The 21,582-nt window shown below is 46.1% G+C and overlaps 1 protein-coding gene across 1 annotated transcript in view; it reads right to left on the bottom strand.

Annotated features, from left to right (window-relative positions):
* The window catches only part of PEPD (peptidase D), a 294,060-nt gene that overhangs the window by 239,820 nt on the left and 32,658 nt on the right, over positions 1–21,582 (bottom strand). The window contains exon 2 of the mRNA XM_085638402.1: positions 11,602–11,785. Coding sequence (XP_085494528.1) covers positions 11,602–11,785 — 184 coding nt within the window. The remainder of the gene's footprint in view (positions 1–11,601; positions 11,786–21,582) is intronic.

The raw sequence follows: 21,582 nt of genomic DNA, 5'->3' as shown, positions 1-21,582 counted from the left end.
CGGGCAAATATTTTGTGCCTGCTGAATGGCGGACTGTCCTGGGAGTGCGTTGCTCTCATTATTGCAGCCAAGCGGGCTGCGTGGCAGAGAAAAACCGGGGCGATATAAGATGGCGGCTGACGAGGGGAGGAGCAGCTCGTTCTGACTGGACCCTGAGCCACTGAGGGCCGAGAGTATCTCCCATGATACTCAGCGTAGTGGGCCGGAAGCGGAGACGCCGCACTTTGAAATGTGTTGGCGGAAGACCTGGTAGACCCCTCACACCCCTCACACCCGTCACAGCGAGGCGAAGCAGGGGACTGCACTCGCGGCCGAGTAGTGGAGAGGCCTATGTCGGAGGCGGCACCCAGTTGAGACTGGAAACTCCTGGGTGTGCGCCGTAGTGCAGATACATTAGACGGCAGCTGTCGTTTCATCTCCCTGCAGCCCGGTAAGGAGCAAACTGTTTGTGGAGGCAGAGATTCGCGATTGGGAGGCCTTGCGGGGGAGCTGGAGTGCTGGACGGCCCAGCCGCAGCATGAATGAGGGTTGGGAGCGTGCTTCCCCCCCCCCCCATCATGTCCTGATAACTGAAGAGTGCAGCAGTGGATGGCTGAGCAGCTGGGAAGTATTCGCAGCAACAGTGCAACATTAGCAAAAGCAGCGAATGCATGTTTAACGTGTCCCCTCGGATGGTAAGGTTGGTCATTGAGACTATACCGGAGATCATTGACAAAAGTGGTGTTCTGCCATTGTACAGGCTGCATAATGAAGGGCCTAATGTGACACGCCTGGGCAGGAGGGACGGACGGGTGGGGGGGGGAGGGGGGGGGGGAACAGTTGGGGATAGTTTGAATAGATACACAGGAACTGTGAAGTTACAGCTAAGCAAATGAGTAATTATCGAGTTGTTAAGTCAGCCGTGGATGCCCTGGTAGTAAACGGATGGAGCCAAGCTATTAGATGCCATTGATAAATGTTTCACCACTGTGGGGCATTTTCATTGCAATATCATAATAGGAGCTAGACAAATGAATCTAAAGTTGTATTGATAAATGTGATGATGTTTGTTAGAAAACTCAATAAAATCTGTTTGCAAAAAAAATAATGATTGATTGTCTCGGTCCAATATGTGTGCAATGGAAAGTACACCCTACACTGGTATGAGAGACGTTATAAAACAAATTAAATACATCTCAGAGAGAGTGGTAATGGAGACCTTGAGGGGCACTGTTAAAGGATAATAGTGAGGGAATCTCTGGCGTGGAGGTCATTGGGGTGCGCCAACAAACGTTGGCACACAGGGCGCCACCAGCGCTAAAGCCGGCCCTGTGCGGGGCATATTGTGTGCCTCTGAGAAAGTATTCATGGTAATTGCAGCACATGACTGGCACTGCGATTAACATGAATACTCACACAATCTGCACTGATATGTGTTGTTGCAACCACACGCGCGGGTTACTTGGCTGCAGTGCACAGAGACCTTACAGTGCCACACACAGAGAAAAAAAATTAGAGGGAACATTGCCTACCACCCAGGCACTGTGCTCCAGTTGCCTTATTAGTTACAATGGGGATTAAGGGATGGGGATTAAGGGACGAAGATTACACTACCCAGTCTGACAGAACCACGGTTACTTCGGCACTTTTGCTTAATGAGTCTGTCGGACAGAACCTACGCCACAGTCGATTTCGGCAGTCCCATCCACGATCAGCTCCTATTAGAGGGTCGGCTCTTGCTCACAGGAAGGATGTCCTGGCAACCAGGACAGTCAAGTAGTTCCTCAATTCAATTTGACGCCATATATTTTTGCTCAGTTCTGCGGAGTTGACTGTCAGTGTGGCATTAACCCTTGGCTGCGTAGTAGTCCAGGAGAACTCTGCGGAGAACCACCTCTTCAGTAGAAGAAACCACAACAACAAAAAACAATGGGTCTTGGGCTCCCACCTTTACTATCTAGGAGATGCCAGTATTACATATATACTGTCTTAGGAAAGCATCCTCTCTGCCATCTTGTAATCTGGTCAGGCTGTGAGCTTCCAAAATGGAACCTGCAGTCATGTATCACTTGTGCATAGCACACTATCAATCCTAGAATACATGCACAACGCATCGGATGTTGCGTTCAGGATTTCGGATTTCATTGTGAGCAATAGAGCTTTAGAAGAATGATCGCGTAAGCATGCATTCATGTCTCACAGATAAGGCCTATCAATATAATTTCCCAAACTTGGTATACTGCCACCAATGCGCTCCCACACATGAAATCTTTGACAGGGATAGCAGTTCTCTGTCACTATAAGGAGGTTCTTGGTGCACCCCTCCCGGTTCCAAACGGATCGTTGTCAAAGTCTGGGCCTAAGCAATAAAACGTACGTTATTCTAGCTTCTGGTAAAGTTTGACCCATACATTACACTAATGTTATAAGTAACTATAAAGGTCCCTTGTAAAAGTAGGAATCTCCCCGTTTCCCACTTTGCGATTTTCTTTTAAAATCAAAGGACTTTGATAACCAATCCTTATTGGGGTAATTGCGAAGAGCACCTTGTGGGTTGTTTTTTTTTCTTCTTATAATGTCTACATTCCGCATAAGGGTCCTTAAATACAAAATAAATAAAAAAGGCAGATATTAGTTCATGGCCATATGATGGTTACTTTACTTTGAAGATATGATTGTACACTCCCCGCCCCCCCACCCTTTTCTTGAACTTGTGAGGGGTTGCTTGAAAACAGCATTTTAAACTTAAATAAGTGGGTAGTTGATGCGCTTGATTTTCTTGCTCCTTTGAAAGTTATAAAGTCACATAGATCTCTTCCTTCTGCTCCCTGGTTTTCGGAGGAGCTCAAGCCCAAGAAATCTGAATGCAAAAAATTAGAGCACAGCTGGAGACTTAATTATTTTACGGCCAGTAAAGCAGACTATCGTGCGGCACTCAAAGAGTATCGTAAACTTCTTATTGGACATAAAAGAAATTTTCTTGCCAATCGTATTCACAGTGCTAAAAACTCTGAGAGAAAATTTTAAAGTAGTGAAATCTTTCACTGATCAGTCAGCTCTTTCCCTCACTCATCCCCCATCACAGAAGCTTTCTAATAGTCTCTGAGTTTTTCGAGGAAAAAATAGCTCTGATCTACGCCTCCTTCCCTGAACCTCGGGAGACGCCCCTACTACTTGGGGATGACTATTCGAGGTCGACCCCAGTCTCTGTGCTATCAGAATTTGCTGATGTTTCCATTGATGCCTCTCTTCTTGAACTGCAGAAGTGTAAATGTGGCTTGCCAAGTGACCCCTGGCCAGCTAAACAATATAGTGCTTTGGCAGAACTCGTTAATCCCTATTTGAACGATATTTGGAATTCTTCACTTAGACAGGGTATTTACCCTGCAGTCTGGAAACATGCTTTTCTTCTACCCATTCTAAAAAAAGTTAATGCAGATCCTGAAATCACCAGTAACTATAGACCCATTTTGTTAATTCCTGCTCCTGCTAAGGTCTTGGAGAAACTGGTCTTTCAGCAACTAGCTGGCTATATTGAGACTAATAATCTCTTTCATGACTCTCAATCTGGCTTCCGTCCCGGCTATAGCACGGAAACAGCTTTGATTGAGATGGCTGATGGTATACGCTGGGAGGTGGATGGAGGCTCTAAGGAGGTCTTGGTGCTGCTAGATTTATCTGCAGCATTCAACACCGTCTCCCATCCTATTCTCCTGAATCAGCTTAGGGATATTGGCATCCAGGGTATAGTGTTCAAGTGGATATCATCTTTTTTATCTGATCGCAAACAAGTTCGGACGCATCCTTTCACTTCTCCTATTAAACCTCTTAAGTGGGGTGTGCCTCAGGGCTCGGCCCTGAGCCTGCTCCTTTTTAATGTATATTTGACCCCTTTGGCTGAACTGATTGCAAATACTGGGATCAAAATTATATCCTATGCGGATGATACCCAGCTTTTGTTCACCTTTCAGGATGCTCTCACCTCTACTTTCGATCCGTTAAAAGAATGCCTGAAAAATATTGCAACCTGGATGGATCAGAATTTTTTTTACCTAATGCTGACAAGACTGAGATCTTGTTTTTATAATCAACCTTGTCCCCTCTCTTCGAGCCTGTGGTGGCCGGATGAATTGGGCTCTGCTCCCCTACCCAAGGATTCTATTAAGAACCTAGGTGTTAGATGGGAGAAACATATGTCCTTGTCTACACAGGTTCAAACTATGTCGGCAGCCTGCTTCGGCAAAATCAAAATTATTTAAAAATTCATCAATCATCTCCCAATGCTACTCGTAAAACGGTGGTTCATGCGCTGATAACTTCCCTCTTGGATTATGCCAATGGGCTATATCTGGGTCTTTCACTTGGCCTGATTCGTAGATTGCAGACAGTAAAAAATGCAGCAGCTCGGCTGATTTGCGGGGCTCCTCTACGTCATCACATCACCCCGTACTTGCGACAACTTTATTGGCTACCCATTGTCAAACGTATTGAATTCAAGGCTGACCTTAGCCTTCCGAGCTAGTAAAGGTAAAGGCCCGCTATATTTAAGAAAGAGACTTCGTCCCTACCATCAAGCCAGATCTCTCCGATCAAATAAAAAGCATCTGCTGGTCATCCCTCGCTTTGTAAAATCTAGAATGGGAGGCAAATCCTTTGAGGTGGGTGCTACTCAATACTGGAATAATTTACCGCTTGAGCTCTGCCTGATTCAGTCTGAATTGGAGTTTCGCAGGTCCTTAAAAACCTGGTTATTCAGTCGCTCCGGCTAGCTTTTCTGCCTTCTTGGCTTGCCCCCGTCTGCCTCAGTGCCGGGACACCCCGTTGGGGGGTAGCTGTGCGCTTAACAAAATTCCTTTATTATTATATTATATAACCCAGAAGACAGACCATTCTCTTTTTCTTTCCTCTCTCAGAAGAAAAATATTGGATAACACCGGGCTAGACATAACATATATACCGATTTGTTTATTTTATATCTTAATATACCCGCTATGAAGCTCGATAGAGGTAGAAAAAAGTATCTTTCTTGGAATAAGAACAAAAAAAAAAAAAAAAAAAAAAGGTGTTTTTTTTATAAAAAGGTTTCTGTCTGGTTAACTTTGTCAGGTAACTGGTCAACTTTTAACTGGAAGACTTTGAACGTCTACAGATTACTTCTGAGTTTGATTCAATACTCAGCTAAGGTACAGACCTTGACTTTCATATTACACATGGACTCATCTATATTAGTTCTCACCAATTCTATGTCAGGACCGGAGGCAAGGATTATGCTTTTCTTTCTACAGTTTAATCACTGCAGCCATTCAAAGTTAACAAACCACAGTTCCCATGAACCATAGGGAACAACAATACAAAAAAACAGTAGTGTCCAAGGAGAGACTGTCCACTTCCAATGCACCAATCACGAGGCTCCTAGCGGTATGTAGTCCTCTGTCCCTCTTCATTCTCCCTCTTTCGTCGCTGCTCCAGCCAAAGCTAAGTGTAATCTGTTTTTCTCTCCTCATATTGTGGATTGTTGACACTTTGCCTCCATAACAGGTTGTTTATCTTACATAGATAGTTCAGGGCCGCTGTGCTTGGTATTGTGTTTGCTCTGTGGACAGTGTTCCATTGTTCGTTTTGGCCTGCTCGCGTTTCTTGCGAGGGCCTCATCGTCATTTCTTTATTTTTTATTCATTTTATGTATAGAGTGTGGCTCTGCTACCCTGAGCCTCCCTCTTCCGCTTCTTGCGTGTTGCGCGTCCCTGGTCTTCCCTAGGTGTGCTTGAGTGTAACCGCTACTCGGTTTTTCTCGCTCTGCCGTGGGAGATTTCAGTCTCCCTAACGGCCGTTGATCTGTGGTGCGGCTCACGGCATCATCCTCCCGCCGTCAGAGGGTGCTGAAACGCGTCCTCTCGATCGTCCGCGTCTCCGGCATTCCGCGCATTGCACAACGGAGACGCGGACGATTTCCGAGCCTTGCCTGCCAGAAATGCCGTGCGGGTGGCCAGTACTGCTGCTGCCAGGCAGTGCTTTTGCATATTTTACGCCCCCATTGAACGCTCGCATACCGGCGAGTCTGTAGCTGCAGTGAGGCAGGTTTTGATAAGGTTGTATTTCTGCCTGTTGAGGGTCAGTAGTTTTAGGCCTGATACAACGCTCGTTGGAGCCCATATTGGGACGTTTGGCCTGGCAGGCTGCCCTTTATATTCAACTGCACCAGGGCTGTCTGTCCCAGGAGTTTCTTCCCCATTTAAAAGTGTGCTCTGCCCGCCCATGCACTAGGCTGTCACCCAGCCCCCCCCTTCACGTGAGGTAACCCCTTGCACGTTACCCACTTACCTGGGTGCCGTTCTCTTCCTGTTCTAATGGAAGAATTCCAACGCGAGCCCTACCAGGACGACTAGTGGGAGGAGGATCCCCTCACTTCCCTCCAATGGGATGAGGAGTTTTACAGCGCCGTGGATGACTCCATTTATAAGGCGGTCCAGCAGGCCATGGCTCCTTTAGAGGAGCGCCTGTCTCGCCGTATCGAGCAGGCTTGCGCACGACTGGCCCAGGGTTCCCAAACCCTTCCTGCTCCTACGTCCAGCAACGGTGGAGCCCCCATCGATCCCCAACCCCCTCAGCATAAGCGACCTAGAGAGTCTGGGGCTGATTTGGACGCTTTCGCCCGCCTTCAGCAGGCATTTTTGGCTAGCAAGCCCGCTCCGGTGCCTACTTCCCCCAGGGGGATGACGCTGCAGGGGATATGGATGAGGAACCTGGCCCCTCTCGCCCATGGCTCCCGGCCCGTCCAGACCCAGCTCCCGCCGCGCCGGACCTTTGTGCCGACATGCTTGATCCAGAGGATGTGTTGCATCCCAGGTCCTCGGATTGGGCCCCCTCCGAGAAAGTGGCCCAATACGTGGCCAGTAGAATCCACCAGACTATAAAGGACGCTGCTAGGAGCTGTCTGAGGGCGCAGTGCCCCCGTCCTACGTTGGCGGGGAAGGTGGCGGCTACCCCGAAGATAGACTCACGCATGGCCATCTTTCTGCAAATATTTGTGAAGGACCCCAAGCAGGGTATCGATAGGTCCTGGCGGGCTTGCAAGGACAAGCTCCTGGACGCCTTAGGCCCCATTACCAAAATCTTAGACATGGCTGAGAAGCTAAACAGTCGGGGTCTCATCTCTCCTGAGACCCTTTCCGCCTGGGCCCAATGAGTTGTAGTTTTCCTGGGGAATGCCAACTGCGCACTTTCTACGGAAAGGCGCAGGAGTTTACTTATTAAGATCGACCCCAAGCTTGGGGATCTGGCCGATTCAGAGGCTGGCTCCGTGGCCCAAGGTGGACTCTTAGGAGAGCCCTTTATCAGGGAATTGGGCAAATTCGTGAATACTTTCACATCTCATGATAAAGGCCAGTCCTCCATTCGTAAGGTTTTTCGACCTCAGGTTTTCCGGGGGGCCGGACGAGGTAGGGGCCGCTCGTACGGCCGTCCAAATCAAGGTAGGGGGCAAGGCTCTGGAGGGGCGCGTTTTTTCCAGGTCTGGACTTCTGTCACGGGGGGACGCCTGGGTCTTGCAGACTGTCCAGGGTTTTCACATAGAGTTTCACGGCGATCCCACACAACCGGTGCCTCCGCGCCCTCTCTCCTTCACAGCCTCAGAGGCCGCTTTGGTCGACCAGGAGGTTTCCTCTTCTCGACAAAGGGGCGGTTGTGGAATCCCTTCCGCATCCCCGGGGGTTCCTCAGCAACATCTTTTTGGTGGACAAGGCGGATGTACGCAGCGTCCGGTCAAAAATCTGCGGGAGTTCAATGGGTGGCTGGTGTATCGCCACTTCAAAATGGAAGGGATCCACCTGCTGCGCGACCTCCTCAGACCCAACGATTGGATGGCGCGTCTCGACTTGAAAGATGCCTATCTGACGATACCCATCTTTTCACCGCACCGGCGGTTTCTCCAATTTTCCTGGCGGGACAGGGTGTACGAGTTCACTACCCTTCCTTTCGGTCTGTTCTCCGCGTCTTGGTGCTTCACCAAGGTCCTGCGGCCGGTGATCGAACGTCTGCGAGTGTCCGGTATGCGTCTGATTGTCTACCTGGACGACATTCTGTTGATGGCTCAATGTCCCCGAGCATTAGCATCGCAACTTCAGACGGCGATCGACCTCCTTCAGAGCTTGGGCTTCGTGGTCAACGAGGCAAAGTCAACCCTGGTGCCCGCTCAGAGAGTGGTCTTTTTGGGATTCGTGATCGACTCGGTGGAGTCCAGCCTCAGCCTCCCGGCACGAAAGCTGGCGAAGATTCGCCACGAGATCAGGAGAGCCCTCGCTCAGCCACGTCTGTCTCTCCGTCAGTTGGCCCTGATCGTAGGCCTTCTCTCGGCCTCCATCCAGGCGATTTTCCCGGGTCCTCTATACTACAGGGCCCTTCAGCACCTCAAGGCTCGCCACCTTCGCTGGGGTCTTTCTTAGTCGCAAAAGGTAACCCTTTCACCCGATGCCAAAGAGGAGCTCCAATGGTGGTTGGCCAACATGGAAGCTTGGAACGGGCGGACCATATTCGGTTCCGCGCCCAATCTTATTATCGAATCCGACGCCAGCAGGTCCGGCTGGGGCGCGCGGTGTGGCGAGTTCACTACCGGCAGGGTGTGGTCTCCGCAAGAGCAACAGCTTCATATCAATTGTCTGGAGCTCCTAGCGGGCTCTTTTGCGATCAGATGTTGGACCAAGGAATCGGCCTAGTCTTGTATGCTCCTCAAGATGGACAATGTGTCAGCCGTTCGGTATATCAATCATCTTGGGGGCACATGGTCGCGAGCTCTGGCAGACTTGGCGGCGAATTTCTGGCAATATTGCCTAGATTACCAAGTTTGGGTCACGGCGGAATACCTCCCGGGGATGGACAACCAAGTGGCGGATTTCCACTCTCGCCACTTCCAGTGGTTCGACACCTTAGGTAGTGGGGTGTAGGTCATTAACCTTGAGGGACCAATACTATAATGTACATTTGGAATGCTTACAAAGAGTGATGTGCTACCAATAAAACCACAGCTACCACTTGTATATATTGTAAAATGACAAGGAGTCTTGGGCTCCCACCTTTACTATCTAGGAGATGCCAGCATTACACATATGCTGTCTTAGGAAAGCATCCTCTCTGCCATCTTGTAATCTGGTCCAGGCTGTGGGCTTCCAAAATGGAACCTGCAGGACTGTATCACTTGTGCATGGCACACTTTCAATCCTAGAATACATGCACAACGCATCGGATATTGCGTTCAGGATTCCGGATTTCATTGTGAGCATTAGGGCTTTAGTTAGAGCTTTAGATGATTGATCGCGTAAGCGTGCATTCTTGTCTCACAGATAAGACCTATCAATATAATTATTGACAGGGATAGCAGTTCTCTGTCACTATAAGGGTGTCCTTGGTGCACCCCTACCGGTTCCAAACGAATCGTTGTCAAAGTCCGGGCCTAAGTTAATGCGTGCTCACGGTATTAGTGCACAGCATGACCAAAAAAATAAATAAAAAACAAGGATCACAGATATATGCAGTTCAAGAACTTACTTTACTATTTTACAGAGTATCAGTTATACTACTAGGTGATCTATCTTCTATTCAAATTCATAAAAAATGCATTCCTCGCTGACCTACACTGTTGATTTACAGGAGGATGCTTGGGAGTTGGCATCTAACTCAGCTCCATTCCTAAATGGCCCCATTTACAAAACCTGTGCCAGGTATAATTCTGATTTATGACTGCTAAAAGTTTTAATTTACCCATGCATAAATTACACCCGATTTGCAGAATCGAACAAAGATGTAAATGCATATGATATAAGGCTGCGTCCACTATGCATGCATGTTTGTACCACACACAGAAGTAGTTCCTACCTTACTTGAGACCCATGGCATGCGTCCGTTAGACCATCTTCAGGACGGTGAAAGGAGAATTACATTTGGTCCAAATGTCTGGTCAAGCATAGATCATGAACCAGAAACATCACTATGTGTATAAAATATTCCAGGTTTGCAAACACCGAAACGGTATTGTTGTACTCTGTGATAGAAAGTAGACTCTGGTAGCCATGTAAGTTCTTAAGTACCTTTATTCCAGTTGTACAGCAAGATGGTAGGTTGGTAAATCAACTTGGTATGCAGGATAAACAGGGAGTAATGATGTAGATTAGCCCAGTAGTCAGCCCATGGTCCTATGCCACAGCAACCCACCAGGAGCAGCCTGCCTGCTGCTCAGCCCATCTTTAACTGTCATACCTCACTCAGTCAGACACCCAACATTCCACGCATCACAGCATTCTCAACATTCTACTCCAAACACACACAGTGGCTGAGCAGCAGGTGGACTGGTAAACTGCAAAGTACTATGCAGGGCATAACAGTTATCTTGTTCAATATGCTTGGTGAGTATCCAAGCTGGCCATTTGATGAATGCAATCTCAAGGGATTTGCTTATATTGACGCCCGATTCAATTGAACGGCATGAACAGGGAACTGCTCCTCTGAGTAGCCGCTGTCTTCACAAGTACATGCCGCTTTGGGTCAAATGTAATTCTCCTTTCACCGTCCTGAAGATGGTCTAACGGACACATGCCAACAAGACTGAAACTTCAACAAGCTCATCTAGTTTCTTTAATGATTCAATTTGGCAGGGATCGTTTTCTGTTAGATTCTTTTTCTGTCTATATAATTTTTGAAATAGATGTCATCACAAATGATTTGAAGGTCACAATTTCTATATATGGTCTGTTTACCGCGGTCATTGTGTTTGTTATCACAATTTGTAACCCCCGTTTTGTTTACTTTCATTAAATGAAGAAGAAATTTAGAAATCTACAACGGTGTTTTCAAATTATTCTTGATATATTAAGTTATATTTAAATGAGCGAAATGATGTTTCTGATTTTTCGAAGGTTAGTGTCCATTTGGGACTCAACCATGGAGTAATTTGTATAAATAGCTTGACTGAGCATCATAAACAAAATCCCTTGTAGGCGAAGTGATGATGCTACACTGATGCTGAGATAGTGCTGCGCTGTAGTGAGGTGGTGCTGTTCTGGTGCTGAGGTGTTGCTGCACTAGGGCTGAGGTGGTACTGCGCTGGGGCTGAGTGATGCAGATGGTGCTGTGCTGGTGCTGAGTGATGCTCAGATGGTGCTGATGAAGTGGTGCTACGCAGATGCGGAGGCGGTGCTCCACTGTTTACTTGCAGGATATATTAAGTAACCTCACATTACATGCCACGTTCAGAGAGCACTAGGAGGCATCCCTTGATTTGGGCTTTATTTCACCGACAATTGAAACCTAAAAGAAAGCATCAACAGTTGAAAGCGTGCCACTTAAAGCGGCTTCCATTTTCATAAAACGGAGCAGTAACAGCATGTTTACCTCTTTAATCGTATCTAAATAATCACGCTGTCGAAAGCACAATGTAAATAGGTTGATCCTACAGTCGGCCATTTTCTTAAACTACAGTCCATTAACTGAGTATATTATTTAAGGTTTAGACATTTGAGCTAATGAAATCAAAAATGCTGAAGGACGAAAAACAAAATGGCTTCTGGCTGAAAAAGAGCAAAAAAAGACAATGGAAAACAAGATTTGAGAGTTGCCATTCAGTGAGTATATTACCTGGCGAAAAATAATCCCAGTATCTGTACAGTATCTTTGGATCTCTTCCCCTCCTTGCAGCACAACAATGGAATTCTTCTTGACATCTTTGTTCGCTCTCAGTCTTGCAAGAAGCCGGTTTCTGTTTAGTGCAAAGAGCGCAACTGGAACCTTATGGGTTTCATTCCCCAGCCAAAAGTATTGTCTACAAGTAGAAAAGAAATAAAAACACAATTCAATCACTCAGAGAGAGATATAGATAGATATATATATATATCCATTGAGTATTAATGAATAAATGCGCACTCTCAAAGGTCCAAATGCTCATTCCATAAGCTCCAAGAGCTTATGGAATGAGCATATGGACCTTTGTGAGTGCGCATTTATTCATTAATACTCGTTGGATTATCGATGTCTGGTTTGGGTTTACCGGCACCGCGCACCACCTGACGATGGGACTGATCCCGGATATATATGCGGAAGCTGAATATCTGGGTATATTTTTTTACCTGAGCTATTATCTTAGTAGTGCTGTGACATAGGTACCTGGAGCCACTGCGGTGCTAAAGTCCAATACTTTCAGGGTGAAGGCTTTTTTTTGTATATGAGAAGTGACCAGACCAAGTGAAATTTCAGGGGCCTTGTAATCGAAACCACATCTTTTTGTGCATGTGTGTAATTTCGGAGTCCATTTAGAACTTGATGGTAGGGCCTTCTCCATATAGGCCTAATCACTGCCATCACCCTGCCAGCCTTTCATCACCACAGACGCCTGTGTTAATTTTCCTAACCAAAGGTGTGGCCTGACCATAGAGGGAGAATACCAAGGAAATGGCAGATATCAAGTGCATTGCAGGTACTGCTATACAATGTCCATGTCCCAGATACATGCTACACATCTTTAGTATTACCGCATGACATTAGAGGCATTTGGGGGATTGCCTCACAAGTATGTATGTTCCTTCACAGGGGTCAGCACACGTCAGTATTTCAAAATGATTTCAACCTCTTTAAATATGTGGTCATTTGTGCCTCCACTTCTGCCCCCAGGAGATTTCTAGATGGTGAAGCTGGCCTTTACAGGGGAGAGCAAACTTGATTTATTTTAGTGACTAGGATCGTTGAGGTGTGGCATTTATGCACCAGAAAACCATCTCAAGCCTTCTCCGTCCCTTCCAATGTTACATTTAGGTCTCTTCCAATTTCTCCTGGCCTACTAACCCAAATTCATTTTTCAAAACTTTTGAAATTTTACTTCTAAGCAAAGACAAAAAAGCAAAAACAATAATAGAGGTTTAGGTCTTTGAAAGGGTGACATGTGGCGAAATCACCTATTAATACATCAAATTGGAATTCTTCACATTACACCGTACATAATTTAAAACTTGTATTACCATGCATATCTTAAACTTATCAACTTTACCACCAGGGGCATCCACCACATCTCCAACTATGCAAATTCTAGCCAAGCCCCCCAAATCTTTTCGAACTGGGCCTCCACGTGCAGTACACAACATGCGCTTCAACCTAATCCTCAATTGGACTGAACAAGCAATAATGAGATATAAACCAGTACTTGAGTGGTATGTCCAGGTTTCAATGAACAGAATGTCTTATTCAGAGAAGACAAGCTAGTTCTCTTGCTTGCTACAACGATACCATTTTCACACAGTTTACAAGTACACCACAGCTCCTGGTTAGCTTCTGGTTAGTTACATGACCCAGCTATCCAGTTAAGAGAAAGAAGGCTGTCTGGAAGCAGCTTACTGCCTCAGTGCTTGGCAGGGCCTGCCTAGAAGGTTCTGATTCGAGGTCTGGCACAGTATTCCAAATTATGCTGCATGTCTTGTTCTCTAGAAATCGTGTTAAACAGTGTATGAAGGACTACTGGTGTAAGGATCATGCCTTCCAGCCATAAGACCCTCTTCTCATTACAGTTTCAAGATTTGTTATTGAACATGTAACAAGTGATTAATTGCTATCTTATCAAATGCACATTTCTGGCATGTGCTTTTTATTCTGTAAATGTAGAATGAATTCATGTGAGAAGCAAGATCAATCAAAAACACATTCTCATTTAGAAACTATTTAGCTTAGGAATTATTCCAGCAACATCATAAATCTTACGACTGTTTCCCTCCATAATTCTATTATTTTAATCATGTGATTTTAGGGTTCTTTCTTTAATTTTTAGGTTCTGAAACACATACAGGACAGGGTCCATTTTAGCCAATTTCCATTTTAGTTGGCCTGTCCAGCTGGTTTACCTTTGGCCCTGAATCCATCCAAGGTAATGGAGTCTGAACATTTTCCTCAAATTATGCAGAATCATCAACATATCTGCCTTTGATGCAGAAGTCGTATGTGCCCATCTTTCCAAGAACTGTGAAAGTGTCATAGACATAAACTAATCCCCCAGTGCGACAGTAGACTGGGGCAGATACGTTTTTCAAGGTCATATAGTGTAGTCTGAATTGACGTCCTCTCGTATGTCAATTAGGAAACATCTGAGACACACTCCTTGACGCATATAATCTATGTAAGACATTCCTCAACTTATGTCAGAATTTCCAGTCTCTGATAAGATTCAGTATACAAGGACTCTCATTTGATCACTTAGTTAGAAGGGAAACTTCACTCAGGTCACAGAAGCAGATCCAGATATGCACAGCACCAGATTTTATCTCAACCAAGGAAGCCTCAAGCAAGACTTCCAGAGGCTGTGCGAAGCATTCTGTTCTGCCCCCACAAACTGGTGCCAGGATTTTGTTCTCTTGTAGACACAATCTCCTAGCTCTTGGATTTATTCTTGAAATAGCAGACAAGTTTTTCCAAACAGATAACAAACCTGGTTGTCCAGGTATGCGCACCGCCTCCGAAACTCAGGTTTATTATTCATTCGTCAGGTAGAACTAGCATAGTGCTTAGAGATAGCACATTGAGGTTGTGTGGGCTATAAATTGTGATTTTACGATTTGTCCCTGTTTTCACGGTTGTTGAAAAGCCTCGCTGCCTTTTATTATCTTCTGTGATGTTACCAATATTATGTGCACTTTATACCAGCATTTTAAAATTAAAATAAATAAGTTGAAATACATATTCCGTTACTAGTGATCTTGAGTGTGTAAATCATTAATGTTAGATCTTTTGGATTACCACTGCTCCCTGTTAGTAAGGCAAAAGCATTGACACCACCTCATTTATGTACTGGGTGGGGTTCTGTGGGACTACAATAACCTGTTTTTCACATTCAGTGCTGGTGCATTGAACTAAGTTCACTTGTGTTACCCGTGGGTGTGAAAACAAACCATGTAGAGCTAAGCCAGAGACTCAGATTACAAGTCACTTCTTGTGGCCTCACTTCTTGTGGCCAAAGGGACTGTGTGATGAGCGTTCCGGCTGCTGGTGGGTGGAGGAAGTTGGCCCCTGTTTGATATTGAGGAGAAAGAAGAAAGGGACCTCTGTGCTTGCGAGGTGAAGCAGAGACTAGATCAGGGTGAGGTCCTGGATGCAGACAGAATGCATTAGGAGGTTAAGTGTGCGATGAAGAGTGTTGTTGGTACCCCATGATATGGAGGTAGCCATGGTACATTGGTCTTTGTTTTGCCGAGATGAGAACTTCATGGGAAGGAATGTTATGAGTAAGGATTATGGCTAGAGGCAGACGACAGAATTGAACTACAATAACCTATTACAACCTACAATAAAATATCAAAGTTGTGCTTGTCTGATGTTATCTGATTCGCCAGTTGATGTTGGTTGACCTGTACAGGAGCTATAGTGCAAAAGGGTAAGCAATATTTCACTCCTCCATTGTAACTACAACTTTAGACTGGTAATAGCGAGCTGCTACAGAACTAATACAGTCCTAAAGTTTAAAATTTTTAGTTGCACATATAACATTGAATAGCATTTGAATGTCAGATAATAGAACAATAAAAAAAGAAAAAACAAAAAAGACACGCACTCCAAAAGGATATGCCGGAGAGGAAATCAGATTGATGGAAGTGAGCGGGGATCAAGGACTGATACCTAAACCTTAAACTCCAGAGGACTTTGAAAACAAGCATTTACAATGCAATGGTCTCGGCATTGGTAAAGTTAGAGCTATTGGCATTGCTCATGACATTATTTTTGTTTACGTTTTTGTTTTTAAAACATTTAAAGAAACGGCATTGTCATGAGCAATAGCTCCAACTTTACCAATGCCGAGACCATTGCATTGTAATGCTTGTTGTTAAGCCCTGACAGCGAACACCGACAGATGCAAAGTGTAGCCCACATAAGATCTATGCAAATTTCGGGGGGGGGGGGGGGGTGGGAGGGCGGGTGGGGGCTGAAAAAGATTTCAGGGGGGGGGGGGGGGGGGGGGCTACGTCTTCCAGCCATAGGCAGAGTGGCTGTAAAAAGAGGCAGCCTTCGAGCCGAGACCTAAAAAGCCTGCCGAAGTCAAGCACCTGTCTGTGTCTGCCCTGCTTCGACTGCTGAAATTGAGAGCCTGTCGTGCAGGTTTTTAACACAGATCCCAGAACAGCAGTCCTGCCTCATCAAAGCTGCTGCAGGAACGAGTTCACCAAACACAACCACCAGCGTCGCCCAGCAAGTAAAGTGGGCCTTAGCCATGAGACAGTTAAACGACTGCATGCCCAGATATATATCCACCGCTAAAACACTGGACTTTTGCCCATATGGCAAGAACTGTTGAGTTCATCCAAGCGTTAGCCAGTAGGGAAATGCAGAGTAGAATGCACGTGTACGATGCAACGTAGTCATTAAGAGAACTCAAGAACAGGGAAGAGAGAGCTGTCACAGAGGAGTTTGCAAAGAAGTTTGTTACCGTTCAGCTAAAATGTTACTGCCCGTTCGATCACACATTCACTTACCTTACACTAGCAGCTACTCACGTTTAATCCGCTTGAATCTGTAATAGTTCCCAATTTCCCACCAGCTAGCGGACTGTTTATAGTAACCTCAGAGGCACGTGCGTACTTCAAAGCCAATGAGCACATTTGAATTCTGTGCAGCTGCGTAGGATTGGATGAGGTGCCGAAAATGCTCCAATCTTGCGTCACGTTACAGATTAAGAGTCTTTTCCACTCTCAGAAGACTGCCAGTATACATTCAGGCGTGGGATTGGCTGTCATGTGATTCGGAAGTAGCGCATCGGTGGACGAATTTTTATTCCCGCGGAGCGCAAAGTGAGCAAGTCGAAATATAATGTCAACACTTCTGTTTAGGGGGCGATCCTCATCTCGGACTGCATAACTTGAGGTTTACGTAGCACCCCAAGAAATTCAGCTGATGGAGGAGGAAGCGCCCTCACTGCGGGTCACAAGGAGCACCCCAAAGCCCCTTGCTGATGGGGAGATCAGCAATTCGAGGCCCACAACTCGAAGTAAGAATAGCGCCCTTCAACCACCATGCTTGCTCAGACCAACAAGCACACCACTGCCTTTCTCCGAGGCAATGTATGCAGCCCAAATGGAATGTCCCTTTCTCATCGCGCATTTCCATATGTAATGGCGATTCACTGCTCTGGGTAAAAGCAGCTGGTTCTGGTAATCCTTCCACCACTTTCCAAAAGTGCCAGAGGCAGACCGTCTCGCTGAGCCATTCTTGGTTATTCAGCGAGTCCGATAAATTTTTACAATAATTCTTCCATCAGCCAGATTATTCTTAAATGCATGGTGACAAAAGCTCAGATAACATTCTTGCGCTTCTCTTGTTAAGCCATGGCATTATTTTGTGCGCTTCTTGAGCTATGCAGGGTGTGAGCATCTTGAAGAGCAGCCCCGGCTCTACCCCTCCCCCAATGGCCGCTCTAGGACTTAGAATGAGAAACCGGAAGAATCGTATCCAAGCCTCTTGTCACCATGCATTTAAGAATAATCAGGCTGACGGAAGAAATGTTGCAAACATGTATTAGACTAGCAGAGTACCGAAGAATGACTCAGCGAGCTGGTCTCCATTTGACCGTTTTGGAAAGTTAGATAAGGGATTAGCAGAAAGGAGCTGCATTTACCCGTTTGGGATTTCTGAGAGCCAAGGAGATACAGCGGCCCCAGCTCTACCCTGCCCCCTCCTCCAAAGGCCTCGCCTGCACAGCCTGAGAGGCCACAACGGAGGAGCAGAGCTGCCTCTAGCAACTGTCTGGGACAGGAAAGCAATGCAAAGTTGAATTGTAAACTCCACGTCTGCCACAGAAAATAAATGCATTTAACCTGTGAGGTGCGCTGGGGTGAAGTCACCATAATTAACCAATACAGGGTTGAAAATGTAAAAGCAGAGTCTGAGACAGGAAAGCAATGGCTCCTTAAAAGGTAAGCGCGAGGTATCTAAAATAAGGCTACATCCTAAAACAAGCCTTCGATTATTAGCCTCCTGCTTGGTTTTATTACAAAGCCTAATGAAAGTTGGAAGATTGCCTGACACGAAGTTTGGAAGTGGAAGTGAAATAGCTTCTTTGAGTCAGACGACATTCTGTGGCATCACATTCAGGAAAATATAGAGTATTTTGTCTTCAACATTGAGTCTGGGGAAGGGAGCAACATTGCACTGTATCGCGTCTATAACCAATTATGTAAACACGGGAGAGAGTGGTTTCAGATGGCTGTGTAAAGGAAAACGAGCTATAGGAGGAGAAGTAAAAGAAACTGTGCAAAATTAAATATGCTGCATACATCAATATAATTTACTCTCCCTAACACGCCTACTTTGTGACCCTTAGCAGACATGCCAGCCCTCCCGATTCAGGCGGGAGACTACCGATTTCAGGGCTAGTCTCCCGCCTCCCGATTCAAGCTCCAGAAACCCGATTCCTCGGGGTTTCAGCTGACAGGGCTTGGTATTGTGTAACGTGCTAATTCTTCCAGCAATAGTGGCGATGCAGGGGCTCTAGGAGGGGTGAAAATCCAACAAAGCCCCATTAACAAGGGAATGGTCTTTTAAAGACCTATGAAGTACTGGGGGGCGGCTGTGTGGGTGCCCGGGAAATTGTTTCAGCCCGAGGTGCCACACACGAGGGAGGGGGGGGGGGGGGAGGGGGGGGGGTGTGTATGCGCTGCCAGCAACCTGCCAGGCCAGTGCACAACACTTTGATGTTTCACTGGATCGATCGAGCGCCATGAAGTCTAACAAATCACAGCATGTGGTTACGAACAGAGCAATTGGCTTTTAACTGCTAATTCCTCACTAACGTAACCAGCTCTATTGTACAGCGCTCTGACACCTTTGGGTAATGTACGCGCTTTAGAAAAATGCACTAAATAAATTAAATGGTGACATAGATCACATAGATTGTATTAGTAACTTCTGCTTTCAAATGGGCTTTGTGTTGTTGCTGCTACTGCAAAGTGACGCACACAAGTTTCATCAATGGAGAGCTGGTCTCTTCCAGCCCAAAGAGCCTGCACGGATGCCTGTTGCACGAAGCAGCCCCAAGAGCTGTGGGTCGCTTGGGAGGGATGTCAGAATGTGACGTAGCAGAGGACAGGAATCATGACTTGCCTCTTCAGCACTTAGGTGGGGCAGGGGGGGCTAAGGCTCGGCTGGACAGGGAGCGCAGATTAGGTTATTATATTGATTGAAGATATTTCAAAAAAATAATTAAACAAGATGTCGGCTGTCGACATCTCTCGTGCCCCGCGGTATTTATATAGTACGGCTCATACCGGAGATGCTGGTGTGCTTCGAGGACGGGGCCAGCGCTGTGCATAGTGATGATGTGAGGCGCTGTGAAGTGGTGCTGCGTGGCACTCTGACAGCGCTCCAGCACAGCAAAAAAAACAAAAACTTTGAAAGCCTGCTAGCTCACCGGCACAGCGACACCAAATGCTAATGCGGGAAGATTGAGGAAAAGTCATCGTTTGCGCTGTTCAACGTGTGTGTAGGATTGATGTAGCATTTCCGACTTTGCTCTGATGTTTCACTGGATCGATCGGCTGTAAGTTAAGAGGCGAACAGCGAGCCAGAGCCACTGTATTCAAAACACTTCCTTATCTAAGATATCAACCATAAACCACTGGGTCTCTGGGCAGATTTGACATGCCTGAGGCCAGGCGCCAGAAGAATCAAGGGGGAATGGGAGGGGGTGTAACGCAGGCTACAGCATGAACAAGACTAAAATACACCGACGTGCTAAAAACAACAGTCACGTTGCAAAAGTGAGAAGCCGGCCGTGCACATGTGCGGACTTGGGGAAACCGCCTCGTTTACGATGCACGGACACTTCCTTCCCAACGTGGGCAGAGAGAAAACAGAATATTTACCGATCGTGCAGGAAATCTATTCAGGTGAGCGGCAGAGGGAGCCGAGAGCAGGGGGAGAAGACAAGCACACCACTGCCTTTCTCCGAGGCGAAGCTGAAATGCCTCGGAGAAACGCAGCGACCTTTTCGGATTCGGGGGCGTGTTTTGCTGTTATCTCCTCCTTGAGACTTCTTGCAAAAAACATGCCCCCCCGATCCGAAAAGGACGGGGCCTGATCTGAATGACTGACCTCTTCTCCAATGGCTGGCCAGCATTCAAGAGGCCAGCCAATGGAGAACAGGGGAGAAGAGGGGCGGGTTCAAGCCCCTCTTCTCCAAGTCATTAAATCTCTCGACTTCCGGTTCTGCCTTCAGCAGACCGGATGGTCCCGAGACCTAAAAAAGCTCAGTGTACAATTAGGAACGGACTTGCTTTGTGTAGGGCTTCCAGAATAACACAGAGTCTGGAGGAGTCTGAATTATCCTAGAGCAGTGGTTCTTAACCTTTTGACTTCTGTGGCTCTCCCACCGAGTCATTACTGGAATCCGGGGACCTCCATTGATCCTCATTTTTGCAAATCAGGGAACCCCCGCCTAAGCAATTTCTAAGACTTGAACCTCAAAACAATACACAAAAATACAAAAACAAGTATACACCAACCAAAGGCCCAAATATTGAAAATTTGTTTCATTCATCAAATATAGAAAAGGTTTCCAGATTTTCAATGTTGCATCTTCATTTGTATATACTTTATTAATTTTAATATTATTTAGTTTTGGAAGAGTTGCTGACCCCTTGAGTAGGCCTCATGGATCCTCATTGACTTTTCGCTGCCTGCACTGCTGAGCCTAATTAAACCTCGCTGCAGTTAGAGGGGGTGAATTGGCCGTGGGCAGGTTAGGGAGGGGAGCACGGTTGAGTCACTCTGTAAAAAACCCAAAAACCAGCACTCATCCCGGGGCAAACTTCAACGTCGGGAGTGTATCTGTGTTATGTACTTGCAGAAAAAACCCTCTGTAGTCGGCACATTGCATAGGATCATCCAGTGTGTTGGAAAGAACCATCTTTTGTGTGGTATTCCTGCAAATATTTGCCTTCTTGTACCGATCTCATTTTCGCTGGCCCTAGGAGTCTATGCCCTTTGCTTTTGCCAACCAGAGTTAAAGCGCTGGTGCTCTTCTAAGGATAGGTAAATTAGCATACACCTAATTGGCACATTTAAGTTACTTACAAGTCCCTAGTATATGGCGCTACATGTACCTGTACCTAGGGCCTGTAAATTAACAAGTGGGCAGCAGCACTCATTGTGCCACCCACCTCAGTAGTACTGTAAAATATGGCTTCAGGTCTGCCGCTGCAGCCTGTGGCCAGTTTTAAACTGCCATTTCGACCTGGCAAAATAAGCCTTTCAGCAGGCCCAAACATTCCTTTTTAATACATACAAGTCACCACTAAAGTAGGCTCAAGTGCCTATAGAGTAGGGTGCCTGGTACTTTATAGTACGGCACGTGTATTTAATGCCTGACATGTCCCAAAAGTAGGAAACCTACAATGTCATTTTTCACTGTGGCAAGGCTAGCCCTGCAATAGGAAAACACTAGTTTGAATTAGAAAAACTTCATTTTGGTCCGGAGCAGCTAAAATAATATTCAAGGACTTATTTTAATGGTAATTTAAAATACACCTTAAAGCTAAAGTCAGATTTTTTATTACTATTTCAAAAAAGACTCATCAAAAGTTGTAATTTTTCTGCCCA

The sequence above is a fragment of the Triturus cristatus genome, chromosome 12 (assembly GCF_964204655.1).
Source record: "Triturus cristatus chromosome 12, aTriCri1.1, whole genome shotgun sequence".
NCBI lineage: Eukaryota > Metazoa > Chordata > Amphibia > Caudata > Salamandridae > Triturus > Triturus cristatus.
This window is presented reverse-complemented; position numbering and strand designations above follow the sequence as displayed.